Source organism: Gorilla gorilla, chromosome 7 (assembly GCF_029281585.2).
Source record: "Gorilla gorilla gorilla isolate KB3781 chromosome 7, NHGRI_mGorGor1-v2.1_pri, whole genome shotgun sequence".
Lineage (NCBI taxonomy): Eukaryota > Metazoa > Chordata > Mammalia > Primates > Hominidae > Gorilla > Gorilla gorilla.
The window spans coordinates 148,596,690-148,609,024 of NC_073231.2; the positions used below are offsets into that span (position 1 = coordinate 148,596,690).

At 54.3% G+C, this 12,335-nt stretch overlaps 1 protein-coding gene and 1 long non-coding RNA gene across 2 annotated transcripts in view; one reads left to right on the forward strand and one right to left on the reverse strand.

The window, feature by feature from the left end:
* THEM6 (thioesterase superfamily member 6) overlaps positions 1 to 9,026 on the forward strand; it is a 10,408-nt gene extending 1,382 nt beyond the window's left edge. The window contains exon 2 of the mRNA XM_004047589.5: positions 7,440 to 9,026. Coding sequence (XP_004047637.1) covers positions 7,440 to 7,553 — 114 coding nt within the window. The 3' untranslated portion in view covers positions 7,554 to 9,026. The remainder of the gene's footprint in view (positions 1 to 7,439) is intronic.
* Positions 5,268 to 11,647, reverse strand: LOC129524310 (uncharacterized). Its single transcript, XR_008668082.2, has 2 exons — positions 11,396 to 11,647; positions 5,268 to 7,054 (listed from the first exon to the last, which is right to left on the reverse strand). It is a non-coding gene; the product is annotated as an uncharacterized lncRNA (long non-coding RNA).
* Positions 11,648 to 12,335: the final 688 nt, after the last annotated feature.

Here is a 12,335-nt window from a genome sequence, read left to right on the forward strand (position 1 = left end):
ACCTGGCCCCTCACGGTTTCGTGTTCACCCCTCTCCTCTCTCCTGGTACTCTGTTCTGTGGCTGGAGTGCTGACCTCTCTGGTCCTTGGTCCTGAATATAGGCTGGAGAGGTGATCAGTTAGAAGAGGTTCCTAAGAGTTCCCGAGGACCTGAGCCCCCCTTTCACACAGCTTAGAGCTGAAGGGCTGGGTTCTGGTCACCTGGGTTTGGGGTTGAGGTACTGAGCCGAGTAGCTGAAAGCCTTCTGGCCTTTCTGCAGTTGGAGAGAGGAGGGCCATGCACCTCCCCAGGGCTCGCTCCTTCCAGCAGGGCAGAACCGCCCCTGCAGTATGGCACCTGGGGCCCTGGGGACGGCCACTAGGCCGATGTGGCCAGAGCGGTTGCCTGAAAAGTTGCCTGGAGCGTCCGTGCAGGAAGCCAGGGTCTGCGCACCCCTGGTGTGCCCTTAGGGCACTGCCCTCTCCGGTCTCGGACAGGTGCCTCCCGAGCAGACGAGGGTCACCGTCTCATCTCGGTCCTGATGTTACAGGAAAGGGATTCAGATCCAGACCTCAAGGGAGGGTTCTTGGATCTTGTGTAAGAAAGAACTCAGGGCAAGTCTGCAGTGCACAGTGAAAGCAAGTTTATTAAGGTAAAGCGGTGAAAGAAGAGCTGGTCCGTAGACCCAGTAGCACGTTCCTGTAAGAGGAGGAACGCGTCCACCCTAGGTGCAATGCTTGTATATATGGGGAGATGTGTTCTGCTACAAGGGTTGGTGATAAAGGAGTAATTTTCTTAATTACTATATTTTGCAAGAATCAATATTACTATCTTCTTTTTTTTTTTTCCAGACGGAGTCTCACTCTGTCGCCCAGGCTGGAGTGCAGTGGCGTGATCTCGGCTCACTGCAACCTCCGCCTTCCGAGTTCACGCCATTCTCCTGCTTCAGCCTCCCCACTAGCTGGGACTACGGCGCCAGCCACCACGCCCGGCTAATTTTTTGTATTTTTAGTAGAGACGGGGTTTCAAAATCAGGAATGCCTTTGTTCTCCAGACATCGGGATATCTGGACACTCCCAAGTCTGGGTCTCTTTAGTAAACATTATTAATTTGTTCCCTTAACTGTGTTTGAAACGCTTGTTCCCCTGTGCCGTAAAGAAATACCACCTGAACATAAATTTAATTTACTCAGCAAGGCCATTTTTACTTCCTGCAGAAAGGGTACACTCGCCAGCAGCTTTGCCATGAGAGTACACCGAACAAAGGAGACAGGCTCATTGATAACCTGATGCGTAACAATCGCTTTTATTTAAAGTGCGAACGGAATATTTAATCCATTTCAGCCAGGGATTTGCATCTTGATACTCTCTCGATGGCTAAGGTCTGTTTTAGGTCTCTTATTTTTACAATAGACACCCTAGTTTTATTATTAGATGTAGAAGCAACCGGTGTGAGATCTAGAAATGAGGCTACTGAAGAAGGGGGAGATGGGAGAATAATGCGTACTTAAAAAATACCCAGGGGGTCTTTTCCATTTATGTCAATCCCCATACCACAGAAGCGACTGAGGGCAGGTCTAGAGTTAGTTAAGGTGGAGGTGGTGATAGAGAAGGACAGGGTTACACTGATAAGGCTGACAGTTCGAAAGGGTAGTCCTTTCATTGAAATAGATGAGGGGTTTTAGATCTGCACAGACCTTTTTCGTGGAAGTTTAACTTTGCTCCCGAGCAGTTGAATGTGTACAGTCCCATTCACTACAAGGTTGCCAGGCTATAGGGGCAGAACATTGGCGTCTTGGCTGCAGGTCATTACAATAATGAGAGCTAGGGGTAACCGTGTCCATCAGAGGGCTGGGACGTAAGCATTTGTGTGAAAAGGCTAGCTGTTGTTGATCTTTTACATTTCCGCAAGGTATGACAGAACAAGCATTCAAGGCAGTGGTCTGAGGTGAGTTAGTTACAGTAATAACAAAGGCGCTAGTAACAATAAGGAAAGGAAAGGAAGCAATATAGAAGGTACATGAAAATTAAGCTTTCTTTAACTTTAACTTAGTAGGGATTGGTCCTAGTACAGTCATTCATGATTCTGAGAGAAAGATGTTTTCTTGACTGGAGTGTGGTCATTTTTTTCTTGGCTCTGCGGATGGCAGTCTCAGTGGTTAACAGCATAAAATAGGGTTCTTCCCAGGCTGGCTCAAGTTTTTTCTTTCTGTCTTTTGATGAGGACGTGGTTTTCAGGCTGGTGCTGCTGTATTGGAAATTCTAGGGGTGGTACGTAGAACTAAAAGACTTTTAGTTCTGAGGGAAGGGTAACTGGAAGATAAATTAAGTATATAATTTTTGCTGCGTATCCTGGGGCTTGAGGCCCCATGGTGATGCCTCCCGCTCCATTCCTGCTCAGCGCCGCCCAGGGGACACTGCGGCCCTGCCTCCTCATAAGCTCTTGGCCTTCTTGGGGCCTTCACTGCCCCTGTGCACTGTGGCCTTGGTCATGAGGGGCCTTATGACTTACCTGGCCACCTTCAGGCCTTAAGAAAGCTAAACACCATTTTATATTTGACAATGCTTTTTGTATGATTTTATACCAGATAAGTTAAATTTTACCTTTATACTAATGTGCTATTAATGTTAAACTTAATAAAATCTTTTTTTTTTTTTTGAGACAGAGTCTTTCTCTGTCGCCCACGCTGGAGGTGCAGTGGCGCAATCTCAGCTCACTGCAAGCTCCGCCTCCTGGGTTCACGCCATTCTCCTGCCTCAGCCTCCTGAGTAGCTGGGACTACAGGCGCCTGCCACCATGCCCAGCTAATTTTTTGTATTTTTTAGTGGAGACGGGGTTTCACCGTGTTAGCCAGGATAGTCTCGATCTCCTGACCTCGTGATCCACCCGCCTCAGCCTTCCAAAGTGCTGGGATTACAGGCGTGAGCCACCGTGCCCGGCCAAACTTAATAAAATCTTGTAGACATTATTTATTCAATTTTAATGTCTGACTATAGGGTAAGATTTTTACAGACTATTTTTAAGCTTTTATAATTTTTGTTAAAGAGCGGGTTAGTGCTTTAAGAAAAATCTATTGTGCTTTTAACATCCAGTTCACAGAAAAACTGCATGATACCCCTTTAACTTTAGCCAATATGTTTACACACAGAATTTCCTTTACAATTAACATTTTAAAACTTGCTTAAACCTTTAAAACAAAATATATTTTTTAACCCTTTAATGTAGGTAAAAATCCATATTATGTCTCCTTATAGTCCTGTTATTAAAAGTATTATTTTATTTTTCTTACATACCTTGTATATAAACTGTTTTTTTTAAATAATTTTACATTCAGGAGGCCTAATTACTTTTAAATTATACACTATTTCTTGCATAAATTCCCTTTTATAGCTTTTCTTACGACTTTCACAATCTTCAACGTCTTAACTTTCTGCCTGCCTTTTACGCTGTTTCTTTTTCTCAGTTTCACCCTCTATGTCTTCCTTTGATTTCTGTCTCTTCCAGTTTCTCTCTTACTTATTCTTTCCCTCTATGTTTTAATCTCTTTCTGTCTCTTCTCTCTCTTCACTCTTCATCCCCTGCTTCCTTCTTCCCTCCTGAGTTCTCCCGCTCCTGCAGCAGCAGGGCCGGGCAATGGCACCAGCCCCTGGGCATGCACTGCCGTCAGTTTCTCTCTCCACCCCCACCATTCCCCTTTTTACTTTTTTTCCCCTTTCTTCCTACACTTAGTTTCTCGGGCTGGGTGGGATTTGCATGGCTGCAGTCCAGCCCGGGCAGCCCAGAGGCTTGGCAGATGCCTGCCACAAATTGCAAGAATTATGCCCTCTCACCTCCTCTGCTCTCTTCCCGGCACCACTGTGCTTGCTGTTTTTGCTTTCTTTTTTTCTGACTTCCTCTCCTAGTTCTTTTTCCTGTCTGCTGGTCTTTCCTTTGTCTCTGCCAGCCACCTATGCTGCTGTTTTCCCCCCTCTCCTTCCCCTTCCCCTGGGGGACCAACCGGCGGGAGTGAAGCTTAGCCTTTTTCTTTCCCTGTGAAGAGGGGAAAAGGGAGTTTTGAATATATATATATATATATATATATATATATATATATATACATAAATATATATATATAAATATATATAGAGAGAAATATATATAGAGAGAGAAATATATATATAGAGAAATATATATATAGAAATATATATAGAGAAATATATATATAGAAATATATATATATAGAAATATATATATATATATATATATATTTTTTACTACTGGAGGTTTGTGTGAGGTTCAACCCCCTGAAATTAATGGAAGACTTAACCCCTCAAACCAGGGGTGTCTTGCCTTGCCTGCCCTGGAAGGCGCAACCCCTCAAACCAGGGGTGTCTTGCCTTGCCTGCCCTGGAAGGCGCAACCCCTCAAACCAGGGGTGTCTTGCCTTGCCTGCCCTGGGATGTTGACCTGTTTCCTCCTTTGCCCCCAAAGGTCCCTTGCATATTTCCCACTTGTGTTGTCCTCTCTGGTCGCTCCCCCAAGGGAGAATTAGGCCCCTCTTAGTGTAGACGTGCTGGTGTAAGTCCCACAGCGGGACCTGCCCTAAGCCATATGAGGTCACCACAGAACCGGAACCATGGAGACGACCCACTCACTGTCCAGCAGGAGGACTTGTCACCATTCACACAAACCACACTGCAAGCAGGGTTGTCTGTGATCATTCACGCACACACACATTCAGCCCTCCGGAATCTCACCACCAAGGAAGTACTTTACCAGCTCCTGTGGCTTCTCCTTCCTTGGTCTGTGCAGAGTTGCAGCCCTGGTATGTGAGCATCCTTTACCTTAGGTTGCTGGCCAGTTTCTTTTTTTTTTTTTTCTGCATTGCTGAGAGTCCGGGTTTATTCGTCACACAAGGTGGGTCTCGATTTCTCATCCCTGAGGCCACTGCAGTGAGGCAGAGGAGCATGCTCCCTCATGAGAGAGGACCAGAGACCGCCCCCGCAGGAGAATGTAGCCCCGTACGGATGGCCACCAAATTGTTTGAAATGCTCGTTCCCCGGTGCCATAAAGAAACAGCAGTTGAACATAAATTTAATTTACTCAGCAAGGACATTTTTACTTCCTGCAGAAAGGACACACTTGCCATCAGCTTTGCCACAAGAGTTCACCCAACAAAGGAAACAGGGTCATTTATAACCTGACGCGTCCACCCTATTGCCGTCTCTGGTTTCCATTGACTGGGATGGGACCTCACATTCTGTATTTGTCCCAATTGGCTAGCAACGTAGAACTTTTTAAAAGAGGCAAAGGCAGAGGAGAACAAAGGAAGGAAGTAATTTGTGGAATGCTGAGAAAGGTAAAAACACCTTCAAATAAGGAAGAGGAACAGGCTATGACCTAATGCCCGCTTGGACCAGTATAAGCATGCCAGGGCAAATATTTAGGCTAAATTGTGGGAGCTAAGAACATAAAGTAGTACATTGCTTTCTTTATTACTGCTAGCAGATATTTAATAATGTTAGCACAGGTCTTTGAATACATTTTGCTTCTAAGAGAAGTTACTATTTATTCCTAATTAGATTGGTAGGAAAGTCTTTGAAGAGGAACCTCTACTTTTTACAACTGTAAACATCTAGAGGCTCGGAATGCCTCTTTCTGGGGATGCAGCCCAGCAGGCCCCAGCCTCATTTCCCAGCCCTCACTCAAAATGGAGTCGCTGTGGTTCCAACGCCTCTGACACTGAGAGGTCATGTCAGGAGTGGGGAAACTGAGGCTCAGAGGAGCAATGGCACTGCACAAAGCTACACGGCTCCCTGGTCTTCTGTTTCTGTTGAGTCATGTGAACCAAAAAGTATCCGAGATATGTCTCAGTCAATTTAGAAAGTTTACTTTGCCAAGGATAAGGACTCACCAGTCCTGACAACACGTGCCCAAGGTGGTCGGGGCACAGCTTGCTTTTATACATCTCAGGGAGGCACAATACATCTGTCAGTACATGTAAGATTCACATTGATGCCATCTGGAAGGGGGGCTTCCAGGTCATGGTAGATGTAAGTTTTCTGATTGGCAGTTGGTTGAAAGAGCTATTATCAGTAGAAAGGTATGTCTGGGTTAAGATACTGGTTGTGGAGACCTAGGTTTTATTATGCAGATGAAGCCTCCAGGCTGCAGGCTTCAGAGGGAATAGATCATAAATGTTTCTTGTCAGACTTAAGGTCTGTGTTGTTAATGCTGGAGGGCATAACAGGCCTGTCCCACACCCTCTTCCATCATGGCCTGGGCTAGTCTTTCTGGTTAAATGTGGAGGGCCCTGGCCTATTGGAGGAAGTTCATTCAGATGGTTGGGGGTACCTTCCGATGTTATTTTTGGTTTACAGTCAGGAACCCCCTAAAAGGCCTAGATCTCTCTCTGTCCCCAGGTGCTGGACTCTGTATGTCTTTCATGCATCTAGAGTCCAAAGGCAAAGGCCACCAAGGCTGAGAGCCGGGCACAGAGGCTGAAGAGATCGGGAGCCAGGGTTGCTTTTCTGGGAAAGAGGGCGTGATAAAATCAGGCATGGGCTGGTTGGTGAGGTCCCTGTGGGAGGTGAAGGCTGGGACCCAGAACAGCAGAGACTCTGTCGATGACGTGGAAAGACCGCGGGTGCAGTTTGGGCAGGCTGAGCCAGGGTCGGGTCTTGCATGTTGAGAGGCTGGCCTGCGGTGATGTGGCCAAAGAGGAAGAGCTGGGCTGGGGTGAGTGTTGGTCACATGGTTGAAACTAGGTGAGGAGGGGAGTGGTCCAGGGGAGAGTCCAGGCCCAGCTCTGCTGGGACTTGCCATGGGGGTCACGACTCATCTGCAGGGAAGGTCTGGGCTTTATCTCTGAGCACCTCGGTGTGCTGCTCACCCTGAAGTGGGGGTGGGCCTGTGCCTGGCCTGTCCCCTCATCCTGGGAGCTCCCAATGCCCATCTGCAAGGCTGTGGACCCCTCAGGAGTGGCCTGGAGCCTGGCTCCCATTGCCACATGGTGGCTGTGTGTGTGGAGAGGGTTGATAGTGGAGTGGTCAGGCCCAGGCTGCCCTGGGGGATGAAGTGCTGTCCTCTGGGTGCCCTGGAGAAAGAAGAGAACTCAGTGAGCCCTGTCTGGTACCTTCCTGGAGGAGGGCTCCCATGCTGGCCCTCCACTCCTCTGTCCCCTGTCACCCTGAGGCCTCTGGATTTCCTCTCTGCCCTTCCCAACCTGCCAACTTCATGGGTTTCTGGCTGGGTTCTGGGGATGGCCCCTAGGGGAGATGGGCTGGGCACAAGTGGGGCTGTGTCAAGGTGGGTATGCAGGGGTAGCACAAGTATGCAGAGCCTGGGGAGGCATGGGCAAAGCATGGCAGGCGGCGGGGCAGGGGATCTTGGAAGGTCACGGGCTGGGGAGCAGTGTGGGCAGCGGCCCAGAGGTGGGAAGGCCATAGCTTAGCTGGGTGTCCCCTTTCTGTCCTCTGCAGGTGGAGCCCCCTGAGCTGCCCGCTGACCTGCAGCACTGGATCTCCTACAATGAGGCCAGCAGCCAGCTGCTCCGCATGGAGAGTGGGCTCAGTGATGTCACCAAGGACCAGTGACTGCCACCTTCACACCCTGTCTGCCCTGGCCACCATCCTGGGCCTGGGGGCTGCCCACAGATGGGCAGTCTCGGCCATACTCTGTTCCAGCTGGAGTAGCCTCCTGACCAGCCTGGCCCACCCTGCTCCACCCACTGGGCCCCCCCAGTTGTTGATACCCCTCTGTGCTGGGCTCCACGCTAGGCAGAAGGAGGAGTGGCATTGGCATCCTGACCCAGCTCTGCCCTCAAGGTGGGGATGGATGGGCAAAGGAGAGTCCTGCCTGGCCCTACGATGAGGCCACTCGTGTGGGCCTAGGTAGGGGAGGATGGTGCCTGGAGCAGAGGGACCCACAAGTGCCTCCCGAGCCTAGATCCTGGCTCGGACCACTGCAAGGGCCGAGGCAGGGCCAGACCAGAGCATCCTGGGTACAGGCCTGGGCTCTCCAGGGCCTGGGCCAGATTCAGGTGCAGTGGGCACTCCTGAAGGGTCAGAGCGGCATCTGCCAGGCAGCCCCTCTGGCTTCCGCTGAGGTGGATGCAGGCCTGGGGCAGAGCCTGGGTGGTCAGAGGCTGGGGCCAGAGGCAGATGGAAGGGAGGCATTTGCCGACAGAGGACGGGGCACCCGGGTTCCCTGCTGCAGTCGGCCTTGCCTCTTCCACCTCCACCTCCAGTCAGGCTGGATGGGAGGGTAGCCTTGTGGCTGAGAGGGGTCAGACTAGGTGGCACAGGGGCTCCTGGAAAGACAGCAGGCTTCCTGCTGGGCGTTCCCTTGTTGGAGGGAATAGAGTGGGCGTGAGACTCTGCAGGGGTGTCCTTGTCCACTCGCACCCCTCGCTGCCCACCAGGGCCATGCTCTGTGACTTGGGCTGATCCCCGCCCTTTCTGGGCCTACAGCACCACAGGCCGCTGTACCCCCTTAGAGCTGCCCCTCTCTGGCCTGGCCGGCAGGCGTCTTCTTAACTCATCTGTCCTCTATATTCAACATGTTCCTGTCAGCTGCTGGGCCGGCCCTGCCTTGCGCTAGCAGAGCCTCTCCTGGCACCTTCTCAGGTCTCCCTAATGGAGACACCAGGCTACTAGGACCCCCTCCTGCCTAATGCCTCACCTTACAGCTGGGTAAACTGACGCCTGGAATGGCCCAGAGTCACCAAGGCGAAGTTGGGGCTGGTCCCAGCCTGAGGCTCCAACTGATGCCCTCAGCTCCCAGAGAGGGGGTGCCCCATCTAGCTGGGTGCAGGGGTCACTGCTTGTCAGCTCAGGGCCCTGTGCCCACTTGCCTGTTCCCCTACATCTGTGCCTGCACATCCAGAACTGCCTCCTTGCCGCTGCCTCCAGGAAGCCCACCTTGAGCCAGAGTCAAGGGCTGCAGCACTGCCCCTGATAGAACACGCCTGTCCCCACTGCTGTTCTTGCCTTACAGCCACCATGGGAAAGCTGCAACCTTTCTGTTTTATTTAAAGAAAGCCCAATATTAAAGGGTTTTCATCGCAAGCGTGCGAGGGAGGGCCTTGTTTCTGAGCTCCCACCACCACCCATGCAGGGGCGGAGGTGGGACCAGGGAAGCTGGGGCACATTTCCAAGATGGGTTTTCTGGTGTGGTGGACTATCCAGGCTCGTTGGGCTCCCATGAACTTAGGGATCAGGCTGGCAGGGCAGGACTTGTCCTCATCCCATGGGGCATAGGACTGAGGCCAAGAAGGTGCTGTCCAAAGCCCCCTGGGGAGCCCTTCCTGCTCCGGCCCTCTTGGTTCCCAGCTCTCCAGGCTTGCAGCCCCATCTACAGATGTCAGCTCCGGGTTCCCGGTCTGCCTCCTTCAGGGATTACCCTGGCGGTCATGCCTCAGACTCTGGGTCTGGCCCTCCAGGCTCCCAGAGCCTCGGGCAGGGTGCTGGTAGCCACTGGGGGCAGAGGTCAGTGGACTTTGGTGGGTGGACAGGAGGCAGAGAGAGCATGGGGGCTGTTCTGCAGGCCCTTAAAAAGGGGTGTGGAGAAGTGGGACCCTCCGGGACATAAAGTTGAGTGAGGCGGGGTGTGGCCACGTCCATGCTCTGACCACCTTCCTGGGAGGGTCCAGAAGGCTCTGAGGGCCAGGGAAGGAGTGGGCAGTTGTAAACAGCTATGAAACCGGCATTTAGTGATGGGGCAGTAGGGCTGGGGAGGGGAAGCAAAGTTGCTCAGCAAATCTGGGGTCTGCAGCCAGACTGGTTGGCTAGAAGCCTCTGTGCTTTCTGTGGGGTCCTTGGGGGAGGTGGCTCGTGGGGTCACCACGGGTGTGTGAGCTGAGTGTTGCCAGACAAGCTTCCCAGTGGGGCTGCAGACGAAGCTGTGGGGATGCCGTCCAGCTGGTGGTCCTGACCATCTGCCTGAGCCCTGGAGCAGGGCGGGGGCCACAGGACAGGGTGCCTGGGCCTTGGGAGGACACCATGTGATGATGCCACTGCGGTCCCTGGCTCAGCAGCTGTCCCTGGGTCGTGGAAGGCACATTGGCCTGGATAGGGAGTAGGGCTCAGTGACTGGACTAGGGATGAGTGTATCCCGTGTGCATATGGATGTGCGTGCCTGTGTGCATTTGTGTGTGTGTGTGTGCGCGCACACACACGCAGGCAACAGGGGCGAGCTTCAAGGTGGTTGAATGGGCAGCACCCGCAGGCCTCTGGGGCTTCTCTCTCCATGCAGAGGCTGAACACCCTGGGCTGTCATAGGCTGGCTCAGAGGAAGGTTTGAGCCAGCAGGGCCCTCTCTTGGCCTGGTTTTTGGAGGACGGGCTGACCACAGGGTGGAGGAGGGCCCTTGCTGTCTGTGGTGGTGCTGATTGCTGCCAGCAGGACTGGCCCGGGTCACGGAATGGGCGGCTGGGATTGGAAGTGAATCAGTGCCTTGTCCTGGCGGGGCCACTGGAGCCCACTCTGCTCCTGTGAGCCTGCCACCTCGGAGAAGTTAGAGGGCAGCGACTCCTTCGGCCCGTGTCCTTCCCGCAAGGCCAACAGCTGCAGAATTTCTGCCCCAGCCGCCCCCACCCCTGGAGGTGTCTGCACAGTGTCCACGTGTGGGAGCCAGGAAGCCCTTGGTGGATGCTGGTGAAGAAGGGACAGGTACAGGGTATGGGAGTGTGTCCGGAGGTCCTGGGGTGGTGGCTGTGCATGGGTCCGTCGTCCTGGGGGAGGAGGCACTGTGCCCTCTGATGGCCAGGTGGACAGAGTCACGACTGCTTTGGTGGGTGTCCCCGGGGCTCACCCTGGGTCAGTTGCCTGCTCAGTCTCAGCATCCAGCCACCGCCTCTGGGCTCAGTCAGCTGACTGGCCACTGTTGTGTCCCCTCAGGGCCCAGGGACACAGATCCCCACATCTGAGGCCTTGCTGAGTGGAGTTCTACTGTGCCTGGTGTCCGGAATTCTGGGACAGCAGGACCATCGCCCACCTCATGGATAGGGAAACAGACTAGGGCAGGGAATTCCCAGTATGGCCGCCAGGGGCTCAACGAGGCAGGCCAAAGGGGCTGATTCGTCCCAAGCCCAGGCCGCCGCTCCCCGCGTGACTTCCCCTCTGGACACCTGCGAGTTGGGGGCACCCTTGGGGAGGTGGAGGGTCTTGCTCCTGAGGGCGGGGAGGAACGCCCTGCGGTCTGCACACCCCTCTCCTTTAGAGATTTCTTAAAGCTGCGGAAGATTAGCGCTGGCTGGTCTGACCTCTCCGCGGTAGTGGGGTTCAGAAGGGCCTCTGCTTCCCCTCCGCGCAGTAGGGCCTAGCGGCACGGGTGGGCGCCTTTCTCCCTCCCCTCCACCGCCACCTCTTGCGGCTGGCTGCCTCCCCGCCAGCTTTACCCACGTCCTGCGACGGTCACGGATGCGACGCCCACTCACCTCCCTAGACCCCGCACGCCCGGGTGGTGAGCGCCTGGCCTCCGCGAGCCCCACCCCGTGGGCGCGCCCTCCCGAGGTCCCTCCCTGGCCGTGGCCTCCCCACGCATTTCCTGGGAGGGTCGCGGCGACAGGCAGGGCAGGTGGGCGTCCTCCAGGCCGGCCGAGAGGGCCAGGGCTCTCTGAACCCTGTGCTGCGGGCCCCTACGGGCCAGGCGGCCAAGCTGCGCGCGCAGTGCAGGTTCCGGGCTGAGCGCACAGGGTCGCCGCGTGCTCGCGGTGCGCGCTCTGGGAGGAGTCTTCCAGGCGCGGGTTCCGGGACTCGGGCGCGCGCCCTCTGCTGGCCGTGCGGGCTCAGCATCGGGGGCGCCTCGCAGGTGCCCTCCCAGGGATGGGGGCGCCTGCTGAGCCTTCACCACTGAGCTCCCAAAGAGCCTGGAGGCCTCATCCCCATTGTGCCGCTGGGGACGCTGGCAGAGATGCGGCGACTTCTTGCTCCGACCCCCTGGTGAGGCCAAGGCCCTGGCCCCTTGGCTCCAATCCAGGCCCGGGTGAGGCCCTTGGAGGTCCGGCCATGACCCAGGGGACGGGCCCTAACCGGAAGCCACGCCGCCGGCCCGGTGCTGGCCAACGGGGAGGCCCGGGGTAGCCCTTCAAGGGGGCCTCTCTGGCAGCTTTCTCTGGTCGGGGCTGCTCCCCAGGGAGAGCATTTAATTCCTGGTATTTCTGGGAGGGCGTAGAGGTAGGGGGTGGGTTCTGACATCTGGGCCCTTCATAGACAGAGGTGGGCTCTCACAGGGGTCCTAGGCGACCCCCGCCACTGCCCTGGTTACTCCCGCATGCTCCTCGGGCATGCCCAGCTGGTCTGACCACAGCCTGCTGCATACCGCTCCCACCCCAGCAGGCACAGGTGCCCACAAGACCCCACGGGCGTGGCCCAGCT